Source organism: Phyllopteryx taeniolatus, unplaced genomic scaffold (assembly GCF_024500385.1).
Source record: "Phyllopteryx taeniolatus isolate TA_2022b unplaced genomic scaffold, UOR_Ptae_1.2 contig_31, whole genome shotgun sequence".
In the NCBI taxonomy this organism is placed as follows: Eukaryota; Metazoa; Chordata; class Actinopteri; order Syngnathiformes; family Syngnathidae; genus Phyllopteryx; species Phyllopteryx taeniolatus.
Window position 1 is genome coordinate 328,424 of NW_026903239.1, and position 22,472 is coordinate 350,895.

General features: G+C 43.4%; 1 protein-coding gene across 2 annotated transcripts in view; it reads right to left on the reverse strand.

The window, feature by feature from the left end:
• LOC133473631 (pituitary adenylate cyclase-activating polypeptide type I receptor-like) overlaps positions 1-22,472 on the reverse strand; it is a 65,408-nt gene that overhangs the window by 39,938 nt on the left and 2,998 nt on the right. The window contains exons 1-2 of one of the 2 annotated variants that reach the window (XM_061765234.1): positions 12,521-12,792; positions 6,714-6,822 (exon numbers count right to left, since the gene is read on the reverse strand). In XM_061765234.1, coding sequence (XP_061621218.1) covers positions 6,714-6,822; positions 12,521-12,640 — 229 coding nt within the window. In that variant the 5' untranslated portion in view covers positions 12,641-12,792. Of the gene's footprint in view, positions 1-6,713; positions 6,823-12,520; positions 12,793-22,472 lie in introns of those variants that run through there. The other variant, XM_061765235.1, reaches the window with a different exon arrangement.

Here is a 22,472-nt window from a genome sequence, read left to right on the forward strand (position 1 = left end):
AGAGAGATTTAATATACGGGCAGAGGTTGGTACACAAGCAGGCAATCCAAAAAAGGCAACAGTATCCAAAAACGTGAGGCAAAAAGGCGAGGTCGATAATCGGAACAGGGTCTAGTCTTACTGTGAGTCGGTGACGTGGAAACAAGGAATGCTGGAACGCGATGACAAGGTACACCGAACTGGCGACGAGAAAGAATGAGACATGAGGTTAAATGCAACGTGTAATCAGGGTGAACGAGGCACAGGTGGTGAAGATGCTCTCAGGAGTAGGTGTGTATGAAACAGGGGGAAGACAAAAACCGGAACACACACCCATGACAGATGCAGTTTCTCCAGTATGTTCTGGGTTGTCCACGGGGCCTTCTCCCGCTGGGACGTGCCCAGAACATCAAGTTTATAGGATTTTTTTTTTATATAGGGATTTTTTTCACCCACTTAATGGGAAAAAATGGTTGTCATTTTTATGTCGAGGCGGCGTTGTCGACTCTCTGTGAAGGAGATGTTGCAATGTGTGAGGCAAATGGCGGTCACACCAGATACTGACTGATTTTCTCACCAATCCGGATCGCCGCCAATACAATAAAACGGCACATTTTGGAGTGGCCTTTTCTTGTGGACAGTCTATGGTCCACCTTTTACCCGAAGACAGCTGGGATAGGCTCCAGCACCCCACGACCCTGAACTGGATAAGCGGTGTTGAGAATGGAATGGTTATAATCATTTCTACAACAATACCTGTCAGTACTGTGTGGATGAGCAGTTCAAAACAAATGTAAAAATGGAAAAGTCATTGGCGGCTCGGTGGACAACTGGTTAGAGCGTCTGCTTCACAGTTCTGAGGAGCGGGTTTCAATCCCCGGCCCCGCCTGTGTGGAGTTTGCATGGTCTCCCCGTGCCTGCGTGGGTTTTCTCCGGTCATTCCGGTTTCCTCCCACATCCCAAAAACATGCAGGGTAGGTTGATTGACAACTCTAAATTGCCCGTAGGTGTGAGTGCGAATGGTTGTTTGTATGTACCCTGCGATTGGCTGACAACCAGTTCAGGGTGTACCCCGCCTCCTGCCTGATGATAGCTGTGATAGGCTCCAGCACGCCTGCGACCCTTCTGAGGAGAAGCGGCTCAGAAAATGGATGGATGGATATCGGAAACTTGGCTTGATAAAAAGAAAACAAGTGATATGAGACTGGATGGCTATAAACTATTTACAAAGCACAGGGAGCATAAAAGAGTGGGTGGTGTTGCTATATTTGCAGTATGTGGATAGAGCAGTGGAATGCAGCCAGATCGAAAATATGACATACACCATAGATAATGTAATGGAAAGTTTAACCATTGAAATATATATTAAACATAAGACTAACATAATCACGAGATGCATTTATAGAAAACCACGATCAAGCCTTGACATTTTTAATAAAAAAATAGATGCCATGTTTAGCTACTAAAATAGTAAAGTGCTAATACTTTGTGGTGATTTTAATATATACTTGTTAAACCCAAAAGGACACCAAAAAAGGGTTGAATTATTTTTTTTAAATTATCGTGAATGGATGACTGTACTAACCAGTCATCCACCATGCCATTATTGATTATTGACATCTTCAAACATTAAGGGTATTGATCATTAACGAACATAATCGAAGAGGGAAACAATTGAAGCTGGATTGGTTCTTTCAGCCCAACAACTGCCAGTTCATGAAAGCCACCCCGACTCGCCACCGCCACCACACATCCCATCAGCATGGCATCGTCACCCAAGGCTGGTGTGACAGGTTTAAAAAGGAATTCCACTCGCTATTCGCCATTCGTGTCAGTCAAAATAATTTCCGATCTCCAGCCCCTCCGCACGGCACTCTCTGTGTTTTCACCATTGTGGAGCCGAGTAGAGCTACGTGCAGTTTGAAGTATGTGAAGTGTCTTAAAGCAGCACCTTTTGAGAGAAGAAGGTACCAGCACAAGCTTGACGTTAAAGAACGCGGACCTGACCAGCCGAACTTTAAAATCAAGCAGAAGTCAAAAGACCGAGGGAGAGGATACACAACGTATTTTCTGGGAGCTGGTTTAGCAACAGTAGTTGCTTTAGTAACCACAATAAGGAGGTTGACAAAAACAGACACATTCTATCGAAAATAATAGCTTGTGTTACGTTCTGTCGTGCATTTGAACTTGGACTGCATGGCCAAGATGAAGGTGAAGGCTTGGAAAATCCTGTTGTTTTTAGAGGACTGGTGGATTTTGTGGCATCACTGGATACAGTTCTGCACCTGCGGACTGCCACTATGTTTAAGGGAACATCGAAGACTGTACAGAATGAACTCCTTGCTGTCAGTTTTGAGGGAGTGCATCATTGAAGAAATCGGGAGTGCAGATTTTGTTAACATTCAGATTGATGAAACAATGGACATTTCCACTCAGTGTCAGCTGGTGATTGTGATCCACTACAATGACAAAGCCCGTAATGTCCAAGAGAGGTTTTTTAAGTCCATCCCTCTCCGAAGTGCCACAGCTGATTCAATTGAAAGCAAGCTCATTTCTCAAGCATACTGTATAATGGTGCAAGTGTCCTGCAAGGAGCCACGGGTGGTGTGCAAATGAAGGTTCAGGATGTATAGGATGCAAAACTCTACCACGAACTCCCTAAATACAAGCAGCACATTGACTGTCCCACCAGGGAAAACAACATTCTAGACCACTGCTATAACACGCTGAAGGACTCGTACGGTGCTATTCCCCCTTGCAGCTTTGGCCTTGTCTGATCACTGTTTAATTCACTTAATACCAATATATACAAACTTAAATGTGCGAAGCCTGTGGTAAAAACAGTGAAGAGGTGGACCAAGAAAGCTAAGATGGAACTTCAAGACTGTTCAGACTACACAGATTGGAGTATCTATGAAACTTCAACTGGCAGCTTGGATTAATGAAAGGACACTATTACATCCTACATCAGCTTCTGTGAAGACGTGTGTACCAACAAAGACGTTTCGCACGTTCAATAACAACAAGCCGTGGTTCACTGCCAAACTTCGCCAACTTCGCCCGGCTAAAGAAGACGCTTATCGGAGAGGGGACATCCCTGTATAATTAGGCCAGACACCAGCTGACAAAAGAAACCAACATCGCAAAGAGAATTTCAGTGCTACTGTTATTTTTACTAAGCACTTATCTAAAATCTTCATTCATTTTCATTTCAGAGGGGCCTTTTATTGTGGCCAGCCAATAATCATGCTGTCTAATCAGCATCTTGATATGCCACACTTGTGAAGTGGGATGGATTATCTCAACAAAGGAGAAATGCTCACTAACACAGATTTAGACCGATTTGTGAACAATATTTGAGGGAAATGGCCTTTTGAGTATGTAGAAAAAGTTTTAGAACTTGGAGTCCAGCTCACGAAAACGGGGGCAAAAACAAAAGTGTTGCATTTATATTGTTGTTCAGTGTATATAAATAATTTATATTAAAATATTTTATTACTTTGTTGTTAAAATGGCTCGAAAGGACTAAAAACCTCAAAGTGAAGTTCTTGCAACTTGACTCTGGACTTGCTTGTCTCGACTTGGGACTTGACTCGGGACTTGAGACAAAAGACTTGAGACTTACTTGTGACTTGCAAAGCAATGATTTGGTCCCACCTCTGTATGACTGCCATCAACTTTTATTTTTTATACAAAACTATACTATATACTATAAATACTATTGTCCCCCGGCTCGGCGCCTGTATATTGGGGTTCACACCGGTGGACGAGAGAGTAGCCTCCCTCCGCTTTCGGGTGGGGGGACGGGTCCTGACTGTTGTTTGTGCCTATGCAGTTCTGAGTACACACCCTTTTGGGAGTCCTTGGAGGGGGTGCTGGAGAGTGCTCCCACTGGGGACTCCAATGTTCTCCTGGGGGACTTCAATGCTCACGTGGGCAATGACAGTGACACCTGGAGTGGCGGGATTGGGAGGAACGTCGCGCCCCAATCAGAACCCGAGCGGTGTTCTGTTATTGGACTTCTGTGCTCCATAACGAACACCATGTTCAAGCATAAGTGTCTCCACATTTGCACTTGGCACCAGGACACCCGAGGTCGCACTTTGATGATCGACTTTGTGGTCGTGTCATCGGACTTGCGGCAGAGGCAGAGTGACTGACAGGTAAACAGATAAATCCACACGGGTGGGCTAAAGGCCAATCCTAACTGTACCCCTTAGACATTGTTTTATCCCTTAGTCATTGGTTTTGTGTGTTCGCGTTTAGCCAAGTGGTATCCCAATTCTCATAAGGGCCTTTTTGGCCTGTGGGACTCCGCCAAAGCTGCCCTTTGTCACCAATTCTGTTCATAACTTTTATGGACAGAATTTCTCGGTGCAGCCGAGGCGTAGAGGGGGTCCGGTTTGGTGGCCTCAGTATTGCATCGCTGCTTTTTGCAGATGATGTGGTTCTGTTGGCTTCATCAAGCCGTGATCTCCAACTGTGTGACGCGGCTGGGATGAGAATCAGCACCTCCAAATTTGAGACCATGGTCCTCAGTTGGAAAAGGGTGGAGTGCCCTTTCCGGGTTGGTTGATGAGATCCTGCCCCAAGTTCAAATAGCTTGGAGTCTTATTCACGAGTGAGGGAAGAATGGAACGGGAGATGGACAGCCGGATCGCTGCAGTGTCTGCAGTGATGCGGGCTTTGTATCGGTCCGTTGTGGTGAAGAAGGAGCTAAGCTGAAAGGCGAAGCTCTCGATTTACCGGTCGATCTATGTTCCTACCCTCACCTATGGTCACGAGCTGTGGGTCGTGACCGAAAGAACAAGATCCCGGATACAAGCGGCCGAAATGGGTTTCTTCCGCAGGGTGTCTGGGCTCTCCCTTAGAGGGTGAGAAGCTCGGTCATCCGGGAGGGGCTCAGAGTAGAGTCGCTGCTCCTCCGCATTGAGAGGAGCCAGATGAGGTGGCTCGGGCATCTGATTAGGATACCTCCTGGATGCCTCCCTGGTGAGGTGTTCCAGGCACGTTCCAGCGGGAGGAGACCCCAGGGACGACCCAGGACACGCTGGAGAGACTATTTCTCTCGGGTGGCCTGGGAACGCCTCGGGATTCCCTCAGAAGAGGTGGAGGAAGTGGCTGGGGAGAGGGAAGTCTGCGCTTCCCTGCTGAGGCTGCTGCCCCCGCGACCCGACCTCGGTTAAGCGGAGGAAAATGGATGGATGGATGGAAAAAAATAAAAACATAATTAAAATCAAGCAAGTTAAGTCGAGTCGCCACTAAATTTCAAGCAAGTCGAGTCAAGTCATTCCGTGGTTTAAGCAAGACGCAAGTCAAGTCATACGGTCTTGCTCCAGTTGCAACATATATTGGAGTGGTAATAAAATGTTCTTTTACAAATCATAACACTAAAAAAAGTATTCACACATTATAAAAGTTAAATGAACAACAACTAAAATTATGACTGACTGAATTTATTGCACTGAATTGTCTTAAAAGTTGGATTTTAAACTCAATTTAACTGAACTTTATTTCTGAACAAACTATGCTGTGTTCTTTGTGATGACAGCCTCGTAACTTCTACGGTTCTGAAAAGAACACAATTAAGCAAAAGCCAAGACTGTTTTCTGTTGGTCAAATATAATTAGATGTGTACCTAATTGGCTAATGGAGCATGAAAGAGATTCATAATTAAGGGAATAATCTTCATTCTTCCTGTGTCTTTTACTTTAATTAAATCACTCAGTCAGGTTTGTTAATTTATTTAGAAGCACTACCTCGGGACAATTGACAATTGTCATTAGATTAAAGGTTATGTTTCATATGCTGTGGTCTCAATTTTAAAAACATAGTATAGACAGCTTTATCACTGAGCCGACAAACAGATGACATTTTAATGGTGAAACTTCAACATACGTACACATTCAGTAGTATGAAAATTATATTCACACCTAGCTACTCACAATTTCAACTGTACTTACTAATATTGGAACACATTTTTGGCCACATTTTTATGATCGTAATGCAAAGATCGTTTTCATTTTTAATCGTCCCAAACCAGTCTATGAAACTTAATGCTTAACCAGCTAGCTACTGTAAACTGTTAAATTAGTTTATCTGTCTGAGTTTTGTAGTGACAGATTATGTTTCATGTCCCTCTTGTTGTGTATTTAATGCGCGAGTTAGAAACTTTGAAGGTTGCTCTCCTCTTTTTGCAGACTTCATCGACAACATAATCCTTGAATCCAAATTGAATTATCTTTGGAGCTCCTTCCATCGTTGTTCATTCAGGTGGCTACTTCACACGGACAAGTGCGCAACAACACAGACTGTGTTGCTAGGTTGGCGCGAATGACCCCTTTACTTTAAAAAAAAAAAGGCAAACTGTCTCAATTAAAATGAAGATTTCCAACTAAATGAGATGATACTGTCAAGTCATGTAGTTAACTCAAAGTCAAGTCAAGTCGCTTGGCTACCAAGTTAAAGTCATGTCAAGTCTTTCTGAAGTATTTGGCAACCCAGTCCCAAGTCATAAAACTGGTAACTCGAGTCGACTCGAGTCAAGTCATTTGGTTCGAGTCCCCCCATCTTTGGTATATACATACAATATTACATACGCTCAGCTCGGTCTTACTGGAACTAATCAACAAACCTAATAAACCTTGAAGTGTCTGATGCACCGTATACTTCTGTGGGAGAGATACAAGTCCCTATACTCAGTGTCAACAATTTGAGTCACACTACTTACATACCTGTCCCAGTGGAGAGCTTGTTTTCTTGCTGTTTGATGATCTGGCTGCATTCTTCCTGAGCCTTCATGTGTTGAACCACGAGGGCACAATCTGGGTGAATGGCCTCCGTCTAGAGAGCAAGCAATTGAAATCACAATTTAGTTAGACATGAAAACATTTACAGTGATGATGATCATGACAGAGTGAAAAAAAATAATAATAATAATAATAAGAAGAAAGAAGACTACAGTACTACAACAATATTGTGACAGTCATTCATTCATTCATTCATCTTCCGTTCCGCTTATCCTCACTAGGGTCGCCGGCGTGCTGGAGCCAATCCCAGAAATCTTCGGGCGAGAGGCGGGGTACACCCTGAACTAGTCGCCAGCCAATCGGAGGGCACATATAAACAAACAACCATTCACAATCACATTCACACCTAAGGGAAATTTAAAGTCTTCAATCAACCTACCATGCATGTTAACCGGAGTGCCTGGAGAAAACCCACACAGGCACGGGGAGAACATGCAAACTCCACACAGGCGGGGCCCGGGATTTGAAACCCGGTCCTCAGAACTGTGAGGCCGATGTGCTAGCCAGTCGTCCACCGTGCTGCCAATATTGTAATATATGTTAGTCAAAAACAGAATACGCGGCACGGTGGTCGACTGGTTAGAGCGTCAGCCTCACAGTTCTAAGGACCGGGGTTCAATCCCCGGCCCCGCCTGTGTGGAGTTTGCATGTTCTCCCCGTGCCTGCGTGGGTTTTCTCTGAACACTCCGGTTTCCTCCCACATCCCAAAAACATGCATGAATTGGGGACTCTAAATTGCCGTAGGTGTGAATGTGAGTGTGAATGGTTGTTTGTTTATGTGTGCCCTGCGATTGGCTGGCAACCAGTTCAGGGTGTACCCCGCCTCCTGCCCGATGATAGCTGGGATAGGCTCCAGCACGCCCACGACCCTAGTGAGGAGAAGCGGCTCAGAAAATGGATGGATGGAAAACAGAATACAGCCCTATGGGGTGACAGAGGTGACGGGCATATTCGGTATCCAGGACTAGAATCTAGAGGGAGAAATGGTGGTAGACTTTGCCAAAAGGATGGAATGGCAATAGCATACACTGTCCTCCAGAAGAGGCAGAGTGACCGACAGGTACACAGATAAATCCAGTGGACTACAGACCAATCCTAACTGTACCCCACAGACATTGTTTTCAATGTCACTGTGGGGGACCTAGGTTCAAGACACGGGCTGGACCATCCGCCAACATCCCCCAGACTAACGGCTGTGATGTCAAACAACAAGAACAAATTTCGTGTGCATGCATACATGTTCATGACAATAAAAGGTGATTCTTCTTCTTCTTCTTCTTCATTAGTCCTTGGTTTTGTGTGTTCGCGTTTGGCGAAGTGGTATCCCAATTCTCATAAGGTTACGTGGAAAGGTTAAGAGAGAGGGGTGCACATCCCTTGAGACAAAGACAAACTGGGACCTCAGTTGAAACAAGAGGTATCAGAAATTTCCCATGATACTCTGCAATCGCTGGGAAGATGGAAGAGAGGAGACAGAGCATAACACAATGTAAGCAATTAAGCGTTATTGATTTTCATAGAAATGACAGTTGTTTTAACATATATTCTATCTTTCGATAGTCCACATAAATATTAGCCATGTTTTGAATTGTTGGATGTATTTTAAAATCGCTCGTTACGACAAGCTAGCTACTACAGCGATAGCTAATAATACCTACACCGATTTCAGACTACGGTGACAAATTTGCAGCAAATGTACTTCACTACAATATACTGCATTCCATGAAAGGCGAACTCCCATGCACCCTCGAGGACCCTGCCAAAGGTGTAGAGCTGGTCCACTGTTCCACCGCCAGGACAAAAACCACACTGCTCCTCCTGAATCTGAGATTTAACTTCCCGACGGACCCTCCTCTCCAGCACCCCTGAATAGACCTTACCAGGGAGGCTGAGCAGTGTGATTCCCCTGTAGTTGGAAGACACCCTCCGGTCCCCTTTCTTAAAAAGGGGGACCACCACCCCAGTTTGCCAATCCAGAGGCCCTGTCCCCGATGTCCACGCGATGTTGCAGAGGCGTGTCAACCAGGACAGCCCTACAACAGCCAAAGCCTTGAGGAACTCCGGGCGAATCTCATCCACCCCCGGGGCCTTGCCACCGAGGAGCTTTTTAACCACCTCGGTGACCTCAACCCCAGAGATAGGAGAGCCCGCCTCAGAGAACGCACACTCTGCTCCCTCATGGGAAGGAGTGTCGGTGATCTTCGAAGTATTCTCCCCACCGGCTCACAACGTCCCGAGTCGAGGTCAGCAGCGCCCCATCCCCACTATACACAGTGTTGATGGTGAACTGCTTCCCCCTCCCGAGACGGGTGGACCAGAATTTCCTCGAAGCCGTCCGGAAGTCTTTCTCCATGGCCTCACCGAACTCCTCCTATGCCCGAGTTTTTGCTTCAGCGACCACCAAAGCTGCATTCCGCTTGGCCAGCCGGTACCCATCAGCTGCCTCAGGAGTCCCACATGCCAAATGTGGGACTCGATAGGACTCCTTCTTCAGCTTTACGGCATCCCTCAGCGTTGGTGTCCACCAACGGGTTCGGGGATTGCCGCCACGGCAGGCACCGACCACCTTACGGCCACAGCTCCGGTTGGCCGCCTCAGCAATGGAGGCGCGGAGCATGGTCCACTCGGACTCGATGTCCCCCGCCTCCCCCGGAACATGAGCAAAGTTCTGTCGGAGGTGGGAGTTGAAACTCCTTCTGACAGGGGATTCTGCCAGACGTTCCCAGCAGACCCTCACAATACGTTTGGGCCACGTCGGACCAGGATCTTCCCCTACCATCGGAGCCAACTCACCACCAGGTGGTGATCAGTTGACAGCTCCGCCCCTCTCTTCACCCGAGTGTCCAAGACATGGTGCTGGTTAGGGACAATCCGTGATGAGCACAGAAGTCCAATAACAGAACACCGCTCGGGTTCTGATCGGGGGGCCGTTCCTCCTAATCACGCCCTTCCAGGTCTCATTGTCATTGCTCACGTGAGCATTGAAGTCCCCCAGCAGAACGATGGAGTCCCCAGCGGGAGCGCTCTCCAGCACCCCCTCCAAGGACTCCAAAAAGGGTGGGTACTCTGAACTGCTGTTTGGTGCATAGGCACAAACAACAGTCAGGACCTGTCCCCCCACCCGAAGGCGGAGGGAGGCTACCCTCTCGTCCACCGGGGTGAACCCCAACGTACAGGCGCGCAGAGCCAGGGAGCAATAAGTATACCCACACCTGCTTGGCCCCTCTCACCGTAGGCAACTCCAGAGTGGAAGAGAGTCCAACCCCTCTTGAGAGGACTGGTTCCAGAGCGCAAGCTGTGCGTGGAGGCGAGTCCGACTATATCTAGTCGGAACTTCTCGACCTCACACACCAGCTCGGGCTCCTTCCCTGCCAGAGAGGTGACATTCCACATCCATCCATCCATCAATTTTCTGTATTGGTTATCCTCACTACGGTCACGGGTGTGCTGGCGCCGAACTCAGCTGACTTTGGGCAGGAGGCAGGGTACACCCTGAACTGGTCGCCAGCCAATTGCAGGGCACAAAGAGACAAACAACCATTCACACTCACCTACAGAAAACTTTGTGTCTTCAATCAACCTACAATGCAAGTTTTCAGAATGTATGTATATATATATATACATACATACATATATACACATACAGGAGTGTGATCCCCCTGTAGTTGGAAGACACCCTCCGGTCCCCTTTCTTAAAAAGGGGGACCACCACCCCAGTTTGCCAATCCAGAGGCACTCTCCCCGATGTCCACGCGATGTTGCAGAGGCGTGTCAACCAGGACAGCCCTACAACAGCCAAAGCCTTGAGGAACTCCGGGCGAATATACATATATATATATATATATATATATATATATATATATACACATATATACATATATATATATACATACATATATACATATATATATATATATATATATATATATATACATATATATACATATATATATATATACATATATATATACATATATATATATATACAATAAATAGGTGTGATTAATTTAATTTAAATTTAATTGGCAATATTAGCATAGAGTTCATTATAATTCCTTCAGGCAAGAAGTAAAGATCTACTTTGAAATGCTTTATACTTTCCAGCTTTGTTGTTGTCAGATGTCAGTTCAAAGGTATTATTGTGAAACATATAAATACTGTGTTGGATTTTTTTAAGAAGTATGTTTTTGAATGTGGAGAATCTCTAGACAGAGCACAAAAATTCAAATAAAAAACACTGAATGAGCACCGATAGATGAGCGACGATCACTGTTGGCAATCATGCTAACTAAATGAAAAGAAATAGGAGTATGAAGAGAAACATGAGCAAAAAAGACTGTGGTCTGGCAATTACTTCTCATGTTAATGATCCCTCCTTTAGAAAGGTCGACAGAAAGGAGTTGGTGCCTTTCATTAATGACCTCTTTAAGGCAGTGATTTCATTTGAGTTGCTTTCAGATGAACTGTTGCCATTTAAAAACTGAGGTTACAACACACACTTATGAACACCCACAGCCACACTCACACACACAGCTACACAGGAGCCATATCATTTGTATCTATGGATATTTTTATGCTTCTACACATCTGCATAATCAGTTTTGTTGTTTTTCCATGAACCTGAAAAGGAGATATGAAAGACATGTTTCACATTAAAGCTGTGCTGCCATAACAGCATTCACTTTGTCAGTAATGCAGCCACATTTATTTCTCCTTTGTTTTTCTCCTACCTCCTAGCTACCTATTATTCATGCCAGTGGAGAGTAAATGTTTACGCATTTCAGAGTACATTTTTCACAGAAATGGGTTTGTGTATAATGTCATCTAATAATGCCTAAGCTAGAGAAAGACAGAATAACACATAATAGAGAGTGAGGAAAACAAAACTGAAAGCTATGTAATCTTTCATCTTAAATCATGGAAAAGTTTATTTATTTCCATAATTCCATTCAAAAAGTTAAACTTTCGTAGATTATAGATTCAGTTCTGTGTCAAAGCATATATCAATGCAAAGATTCAAGAATATAGCAGAGATCCAGAAAGAGTGGAATGAGACGGGAGTCACAGGTTCAAAAACCACCACATTCATTCTAAAACTGTCGGGTTTCTTGGGTCAAGCCTCTCCTGAGCCTGAGCCAACATAGGAAGTGTCTCAACTGGGTCAAGGATTAGAAGGACTGGACTGTTGGCCAGTGGTCCAAGGTCCTCTTTTCCAAGGAAAGGAAAGTGTGCCTTTCATTTGGGAATCATGGTCCAAGGGTTTGGAGGAAGACTGGTGAAGAACAGAACCCAAGCTTGAGGTCCAGTGTGAAATATCCACAGTAAGTCATGATTTGGGGTGCAATGTCCAGTGCAGGTGTTGGTAAACTCTCCTTTCTTAAATCCAAGGTCACCGCAACAGTCTACCAGAATGTTTTAGAGGACTTCATGATTCCTTCTACTGAGGATCTGTATGGAGATGCAGATTTCATCTTCCAGCAGGACCTGGTCCCTGCCCATAGTTAGTGCATCCTAACTAAGCCTTGTTGCATGAACTCTGCTAAGATGGCGCCTACCCGTGTGGTCGCCTCGGTTACGCGCTCTCTAGTATTGTTTTTGTTTCTGTGTTTTTCGTTCGTCTTTGGAGACATTACATGACTCACTTACACAAGGGGAGAATTGCCCATCAAGGAGGCTACTCCGGACTTTCTTTCACCAACTTTCGCAAAATGTTTTTTCCCTGAGTTACTCACCGGAGCAGCGACTGCGGTTTTTGCCGCATGGAGGCGGAGGCGGCGCCGCCACAGAGGGAAGTGAGCCGGCATCCAGGGGAAACTCCGCAAGAGCGAATACAGACTGGCGTTTCCGTCCATCCACCTCGCGAATCTACGCTCCCTACCCAACAAAATGGACGAGCTTCATCTTCTGATAAAGACCAGTAAAGACTTCGGACGTTCCGCCACCATGTGCTTTACGGAGACTTGGCTTTGTGACGCTGTACCCGATGGCGCCGTCATGCTTCCTGGCTTCCATCTTCACAGGGCAGACCGCGACATGGAATCATCGGGGAGAACAAAAGGCGGCGGCACATGCTTCTATATCAACAAAAACTGGTGTACGGATGTAACGGAGCTCAGCACACACTGCAGCTCGCATTTGTAGTCGCTGTTTTGGAACTGTAAGCCATTCTACTCGCCGCGTGAGTTTGCATCATTCATTCTCGCTGGTGTATACATTCCGCCTCAAGCTAACACGAACGCCGTACTGCTAATGCTCGCCGAACAAGTCAACGAAATTGAAAAAAAACCACCCGGACTCACGCCTCATTATTCTTGGGGACTTTATCAAAGCTAAACTCAACCACGAACCTCCTAAATACAAGCAGCACATAGACTGTCCCACCAGGGAAAATAAAATTTTGGACCACTGCTATACTACACTAAACAACACATACCGTGCCAAACATCTTGCAGCACTGGGCTCGTCTGATCACTGCTTAATTTAATTAATACCGACATACAGGCAAGAACTTAAATGCGCGAAGCCGACAGTGAAAACAGTGAAAAAGTGGACCAATGAAGCAAAGATGGAACTTCAAAGCTGTTTAGACTGCACAGACTGGTTTGTCTTTGAAAATTCAGCTGGCAGCCTGGATGAATATACTGACACTGTCACATCCTATGTCAGTTTCTGTGATGAGGTTTGTGTACCAACAAAGTCATTTCGCACTTTCAACAACAACAAGCCGTGGTTCACTGCCAAACTTAAGCAGCTTCGCGGACACTGTCACATCCTATGTCAGTTTCTGTGATGAGGTTTGTGTACCAACAAAGTCATTTCGCACTTTCAACAACAACAAGCCGTGGTTCACTGCCAAACTTAAGCAGCTTCGCCAAGCTAAGGAGGACGCATATCAAAGAGGGACCAGGGCCCTGTATAATCGAGCTAGAAACAAGCTGACTAAAGAAATTAACATTGCAACGAGGAACTATGCAGCAAAGTTGGAAAAACAGTTTAGCGCTAACGCCTCTAAATCAGTCTTGTATGCATTCCAATCGCTGACAAATTGCAAGCGACGATCCCCCCAAGCTGAGAACAATAGCACACTAGCCAACGACTTGAATACCTTCTACTGCAGATTTGAAAAGGACACTTTCACACCCCACACCCACCCAGCCGCACCACCGACCACAGTCACACCTCTGACTTCTGCGTTAACCATCCACGAACAGGATGTGAGATGCACATTCAAACAACAAAAGATTAACAAAGCGGCAGGCCCAGACCATGTGTCCCCATCCTGCCTCAAAGCCTGCGCGGACCAGCTCGCTCCAGTCTTCACACAGATCTTAAATAGATCTCTGGAACTGTGCAAAGTACCATCCTGTTTCAAATGCTCCACCATCATTCCAGTCCCCAAGAAACCTACAATCTCGGGTCTAAATGACTACAGGCCTGTCGCCTTGAAATTTGTGGTCATGAAGTCCTTTGAACGTCTCGTGCTGGACCACCTCAAGAGCGTCACAGGTCCCCTGCCTGACCTCTTACAGTTTGCCTACCGAGCGAACAGGTCTGTGCATGATGCAGTCAACATGGGACTGCACTTCTGATTCTGATTCTGATACCGCCAGAAGCACCAAAACCTGGTTTGATGCCCATGCCATCACAGTGCTTGACTCGCCAGCCAACTTGTCGGATCTAAATCCCACTGAGAATCTATGGGGTATTATCAAGAGGAAAATGAGGGGCACCAGTCCCAAAAACAAAGAAGAACTGACAGCAAGCATCAAGGAAATCTGACCTTCCATAACTCCCAGGCAATGACACAGGCTGATTTCCTCAATGGCATGACGCATCGAGGCAGTGATTAAAGCAAAGGGATTCCCAACCAAGTACTGAAGATTAACATATCGTTTTGAAAGTACCATATTTTGATTGATTTAATGGGACCCTAATTTCTTTCTTTCCCCCCCAAAAAAAACAAACAAAAAAAACAACTGAGAAGTAAATGGTGATTTCATCACTACATTCTTACTTTTTGAACTCCTGATTTCGTGGGATTTATGAGCTAGAAGCCCAAATTATGTAAAAATAAACAAATATTTGAAATTGTTTAAATTGTGGGCCCTGAATCTATAATCTCTGATAGTTTAACTTTTTGAATGAAATTATGGAAATAAATGAACTTTTCCATGATATTAATTATTTTTTGGAATGGGTCAGTCCATCACAGATTTAGTTGCTTTTCTTTGTTTTTGTTTAAATTTTTTTTAAAGAATTTATTAGCAAATTATGGTGGAAAATAATTACGATAATTTCTCGTGTATAATGCGCATTTTCCCCCACAAAAATGTCAAAAGTCAATAGTGCGCTTTATACATATGTATAGGGACAAATGGAAAAAACTTTCACATTTTATAAATATATGCCGCCATCTAGTGGTTATGAAAAAGCTGTAGACGTTCATTCCAAAATGCCACCGTCACCTAGAGGTTCTGAGAAAGGGATACACTTTCATTCTAATATGCCACCACCACCTAGGGGTTATAAAAAAGGTGTAGCCTACACTTTCATTCCAATATGGCAGGGGTACGTATGACTGCCTATTTGTATAGTTGTGCTCATAAATTCACATACCCTGGAAGAATATGTAAAATATATATATATTTTTTAATACGACTGTTGAGGCGGCACGGTGGAGACTGGTTAGCACACCTGCCTCACAGTTCTGAGGACCAGGGTTCAAATCCCGGCCCTGCCTGTGTGGAGTTTGCATGTTCTCACCGTGCCTGCGTGGGTTTTCTCTGGGTACTCCGGTTTCCTCCCACATCCCCAAAACATGCATGGTAGGTTAATTAAAGATTTCAAGGTAAAGATATGAGGATAACACCTGGCTCTGTGTCCTTGGTCAAGGCGCCCTTTCTCTGTTGATTCCTGCTGAGTCATTTTCTTGACGGCGAGATATCTTCCTCTCCCCCACGGTCAGCAAGCAACCATCAAAATCGTCCACAATACCAATGCAAGCCAGCAAATAAATGATAACTTTGTACAATTTATTTAACACGAACCAAATACAGAAAATACTTCATGTTTTGATCATATGGGTAGAAGCAAAATCGTGCATTATAAAAATGCAGCATACATAGGTAGAAGGGTTTTTTAGAATTTTGAGGTCAACTTTGGGGGTGCGTATTATACATGGGTGTGCATTATACATGAGAAATTACGGTATTTGGTCACCTACAAACATGCAAGATGTAACTCCTTTAAGAGGCTCCTCTGTCCTCCACTCGTTACCTGTATTAATGGAACCTGTTTGAACTCATCAGTATAAAAGACCTGTCCACAACCTCAAACAGTCACACTCCAAACTCCACTATGGCCAAGACCAAAGAGCTGTTAAAGGACACCAGAAAACAAATTGTCGACTGAATCCCCAATAGGTAAGCAGCTTGGTGTGAAGCAAGTAATTATTAGAAAATGGAAGACCACTGATAATCTCCCTCGATCTGGGGCTCCACGTAAAATCTCACCCCGTGGGGTCAAAATGATCACAAGACCTCTGTCATTGCCAACCAAGGGTGTATAACAAAGTATTGAGATGAACTTTTGTAATTGACCAAATAATTATTTCCCACCATAATTTACTTATAAATTCTTGAAAAATCAGACAATGTGATTTTCTGGATTTTTTTCCCCTTCATTTTATCTCTCATAGGTGAGGTATACCTACGATGAAAATTACAGACCTCTCTCATTTTTTTAAGTGGGAGAACTTGCACAATTGGTGGCTGACTAAATACTTTTTTGCCCCACTGTATGTGAAAAATATGAAACAGCATGACATCACAATGCCAAGTAAAACTATGATAGGAAACATGCAGTGACAAATTGTTGCCCGGTGCAGTCTGAGGAGGAGTACCAGATAAACTCTCTCGTTGGTGAAACTTCCTACTCTCCACCATGCTCCACTACAGAACTGTCTCAAGATGGTCCCCATAACAAACCACTTTATCCACCTGTCAATGTGGACCACTGGACCAGTGAACAACAAGCAGTGGCCAAACAAATGCTCAGAGAGTAATCAGAAGCGTTTGGAAGAAACAAAGTCGATATAGGGTACATAAAAAATAAAAAATGGACATTAAGTGAACTGATGACATCCCATTAGCAAAGGTATACAATGCTCTACCTCGCCCATTCTTTGAGGAGGTTAAAGCCCAAATTAAATAAAAGCTTCATCCACAAATCCATTTCTCCATATACCGCTACAGTGGATTGCGTGAGGAAGAGAGATGCGAGCCTAAGACTTTGTTTTGACTACAGAGGGCTGAACAAAAAAGACGATTCCAGACAGGCACCCCATACCCCGCATACAGGAGATACTCCGTGGTCTTGGAGGAAATGCTTGGTTCAGCGTGCTGGACCAATTTAAAGGATATCATTAAAGAAGTGTCAGTGAGGACTCAAGAAAATTCACTGTATGAATGGAACAGGATTCCATTTGATCTCACAAATGCACCCTCTGCTTTCCAGCCCAGTATGGAACAAAGTCTGGAAGGTCTCAGGGACCAAATATGTATTCCATACTTAGACTATTTTTTAGTCTATAGTATTACATTCACACAGCATGTAGAGGATGTAAGGTCTGTTCTAAAACAAAAGCAACTTTGGAGAATTAAACTAAGAACAGACAAATGTGACTTTATGAAAAATGAAATCTACTATGTTGGCAAAGTTATCTCGGCTGAAGGGTATCGTATTGACAGTAAGGAAGTAGCAGCTGTGCAAGTGCTAATGATAAAGCCAACCACAAATATTAGAGTTGCACAAAGTTCTGGGTTTCTTGGGGTACGATATAAGCTATGTGCAGGATGTTTAAAAAACTTGTATGACTTATTATCAGCAGATGTAAATACAGATCCAGAGTTGAGGCCTACTTTTAAGTCAGGAGGGATGGGACAGCTCCCCCACATCAGAAAATAGTGTGGAACAAGACTCACGAGAAAGCTCTGAACTATTTAGTTGATGTACTGACTAACCCACCTGTTATGGCTTACCCGAGATTTAAAGATCCCTTCGTTCTTCATGTAGATGCTTCAAAACAGGGACTGAGAGAAGTCTTGTATCAGAAACTGGAAGGCAATCTCAGAGTTAACAGGTACGGCTCACGAACACAGACACCAGGCGAAAAAAACCTTTTGATTATGTTCAGGGAAGCTTGAGTTTTTAGCACTCAAATGGGCCGTTACAGACGGGTTTAGAGACTATGTGTTTTACACTTCCTCTGTAACTGTATACAGTGAATGCCACCAGACATCGCTGGGTGTCCGAGCTGGCCAACTTCAACACAACACTGAAAAAAAATACTGATGCAGATTTCCTGTCGTATGCCTGTGAGTATGTATTCCCACGAGTGTATGTACAGAGCAGCGCTCCCCCGACACATAAGGTGTAATTTTCAACACAGTTGAAATGCAAAAATAAAGCAACAGCAAAGGAAAGCAAATGTATTTATACAGCGCATTTCATACACAAGGTAACTCAATGTGCTTTACATTATTAAAAGGATATAAAAAACAAATAAAAAAACAGCTTATAAACATTTAAGACAAAGAGAAAAGTAAAACTACAATTAAAGCAGTGTACGGTGTAAGAAATCTCAATTAAAAGTGGAAAAGCTCGAAAAAGCATGAGAAAAAAGAAGAGTTTTTAACCTGGACTTAAAAACATTCACACTTCTGTTGGCAACTTATTCCATTTGTGTGCAGCATAATAGCTAAATGCTGCTTCACCATGTTTGTTTTGGACTCCACTATTTGACCTGAGTCTGTGGCTCTCAGAGCCCTACTGGGTTTATATTCCATGAGCATTTTTTTCATGTATTCAGGACCTAAACCATTTTGTGATTTATAGACCAATAGCAGATCTTTAAAATCTATTCTAAAGCAAACTGAGAGCCAGTGTAAATACTTTAGAATTGTAGTAACATGCTCTGACGTCTTTGTTCTGGTCAGAACCAGAGCTGCAGCATTCTGAATGAGCTGCAGCTGTTTAATTGTATTTTGGTGGAGTCCACTCAGAAGACCATTATAATAGTGTCTACTTGAGTCATTCCCGAGTCAGTATTCAACTTGATATAATATAGCACTTTCACAAGAGCAGATTTCATTGACCTCCTAACAAAAGTGCAATGTTTGGATGCTTAGGTTTTCATAAGTGGACCTCTCCCAATCGTAGGATCTGGAGATTAATGTTTCAGCAGGCTCAGTCAATTACACAAGTGGCTCAAAGAAGTGTGTACTGGGCTATTCGTGAGATTCATTGAAAATTTCTGAATTTTTTGGGAGTGCAGACATCTTTACAAGGCAGACGGTTTCTGTCTCTATAAACAAGGGGTTAAGTTATTGGCTGCCAAAATTTTTTACTGTTTACATCATTCAATGACACCAAAGGAAAACATTGGCCTTGTTGACGTGGCTGAAGGACAAAAGGCGGAGGAGTCTCCAGTTGTACCTAAACAATCAGAGGAACAAGAAATAAGATGACAGGAGGCACAGAGTCACCAGCATCACCCAAACAATCGGAGGAACAAATGAGGAATGAGATGAGGCAGCATTTGGAATATCCCACACCCCTTCCCGCCCCATTGAAGCAAAGCCCAATGCAATACTCATATAGCCTAACTGCTCTATTAAATGTGACAGACAGGATGAAAGCCTTTGTCAATGTTGAAATCCAACGCACACCATGCCAATATCTTTCTCTCATCCCCCCTCGCCTGAAACCAACGTCCACTAAGATGCAAACGGCCCCTTCTCCACCCATGAAGAATCTTATCCTACAATTCCATTACAACATGCTGGCAATTTTTTGACTTGAGTTCGTTGTCACATTTCTGTGGGGCCAATTATATATTACTCGTGCACTCACTGTAGTTGTCTCGCCACGCTCCACTATTTACATATCTGTTGTTGACCAATACTGGCCACTCATGCCAGAGTAGCATCTGCTCCATTTGCACACTGATTGAGAAGTATCTGGAACATTTGCACAATCAACATTGTCCCACTGCATACGTGCTAGAAGACTCTGCATCTTTTGCACAATTGTCAAAAAATAAATAAATATATATATATATATATATATATATACCGGCATTACCTGACAACTAGCAACCCTTTACTGTTCAGTGACTGTATTTTTTATTTTTTTTTGTCAATGTCTTTATGTCTCAAAAGTGTTCTCTGTCAATTGACTGTCTGTTGTCGTACAAGAGCGGCTCCAACTACCGGAGACAATTTCCTTGTGTGTTTTTGTTGTACATACTTGGCAAATAAAGATGATTCTGATTCTGATCTCCAAATCTGACTGGTATGTGGAGGGTCATGACTGCAAATCAGATACAAACAACATTTTTCTCCAGAATAAGTCAGACCCCTATGCTAGATCAGGCATTTTTCATCCCTGTAATTACAATGGACAGAAAGTTTGTCAAAGAAATATTGCACAAAGAGAGTAGAACTAGAAGCTTGGTGAGGATGAAATGTGAACCTATCAAACCATTGTCTCCAGTTATCTCTGCGAGACTATCTCTAGTCAATATCAGGTCACTGGGTAATCAATCAATGTTGATTAATGACATCATTACAACCTATGATCTAGACTTTTTGTGACTAATTGGAACATGGTTCTCAGAAAGTAGCTGTAACACCATTTTAAATGAGGCAACACCAGCAAATTTTAATTGCATGAACACGTGCCAAATAGGAAAAAAAGGCAGTGGTATTACTGCTATTTTAAGTCATTTTTTCAGTGTAACGAAATTATACTGGGTGATTTTAGCTATTTTGAATATCTCTGTTTTATAGTAAAAGGTGATCCAAAGGTTATTGTTTTAATAATTTATCATCCTCCAAGATACAATGGAAAATTTATGGAGGATTTTTCAAAAATGCTGTCAGTTATTTGTACTGACTACAACTATTTTTGTCAAAATGGGAGTCTTTCACATTTATGTTGACAATAACATGGAAAACCTTTCAAAAGAACTGCTATATTAGAGATATTTGACCTCTCTCAACATATAAACAGTCCAACCCACACTGAAGGTCACATCTTAGACCTGGTCATCTCTAAGGATGTTGAAATTCTATCAGTTGACATTTAGGATATGGCTATTGATGACCATTTTTGTGTGTTCTTTGAATTACAGATTCTCCCATATGTTCAGACAACCTCTGTCTATTAAGAAAATGTACATTAATGAGAGTACCACCACTAAGTTTATGGAGACCTTAGCTCTGTCACAAACTGTGAATGCTGAGACAGTTGATGAACTTTTGAATAACTTCACCAGGAAAATCTCAAATGTCATGAATGCTGTCGCACCTATTAAAATTAAGAAAATCTTGAGGTGACCTAGAACACCGTGGAGGAGCACAATGATGGTAAAGTCCTCGAAATCAAAGTGTAGGAAAGCAGATAGTAAGTGGAGAAAAACAAAACTCAAAATTGACTATGACCTCTATCGACAAAGTCTGTGTAATTTTAACCAAGAGTTGGTCAGGGCCAGACAGCAACACCTTTCTGAAATCATCAGTAAGAACCTCAACAATGAACCTCTATTTGCTGTGGTTGACAAGCTCACAAACCCCCCGAATCAGATAACTCCAGAACGCCTAACAGCAGATAAATGCAATGAATTTGGCTATTTTTGAGAAAAAAATACAATCCATCAGGTTAAATATCAGCACAAATCAGCAATATGATAACATGATGCAACATCTTAAGCCACCCAGGAAAAACTCTTATTGCCATGTCAGAATTTGATAGTTGCCCAAAAAACTGTCGAGCAAACGGTTCAGCACCTGAAACCATCAATGAGCTGTTTCGACTCAATTCCATCTCATTTTTTCAAAACCATTGGTTTCAGAGTCGGTGCAAGTTGATTTGCAGCAAATAATCAATTGCTCACTTTTGTCAGGCCTGTTTCCTAAAGCTGTAGTAGCTGCCATTAAGCATCTTCGAAAAAACAGAACACTGGATGCTTCCTTGGTAGCAAGCTATAGACCCATCTCAAATCTTCCTTTCATAGCCAAGATTGTCAAAGTTATTTTTAATCAACTCAGCTATTTGAACTTCAATGTACTTTTTGACAAATCAGGTTTCAGAATTCATCACAGTACAGAATCAGCTTTTATCAAAGTGCTAAATGATATTAAGTTGAATATTGACTCGGGAAAGGTGTCAATTGTGGTCTTGTTGGATCTCAGTGCGGTTTTTGATACGGTAGATCATAATACAGTATACTGAACAGGTTGGAAACATGGGTAGGACTAAATGGAAAGGTCCTTAAATGGCTCAGATCCTACTGGAGGAAAGGAGTTATTTCGTAACAACTGGAAGTATCTCATTGAATGGTAATGACCTATGGAGTCCCTCAAGGGTCAGTTCTTGGACCCCTCCTGTTCAGTCTGTATTTGCTACCCTTGGGTCGAGTTCTTCAGGACCTTGATGTTGACTATCATAGCTATGCAGATGACACACAGTCATCGGGCTCATCAAAGACGGTGACGAGTCTGCGTATCGAGAGGAGGTGGAGCGACTGGAGGTTTGAAGTGCGCTTCAGCAAGAGTTTAAGATTGCAGCTTGATGAAGCCACATCACCTGCAAAAAGCAGCGGCAATGCTGACATCACCACAC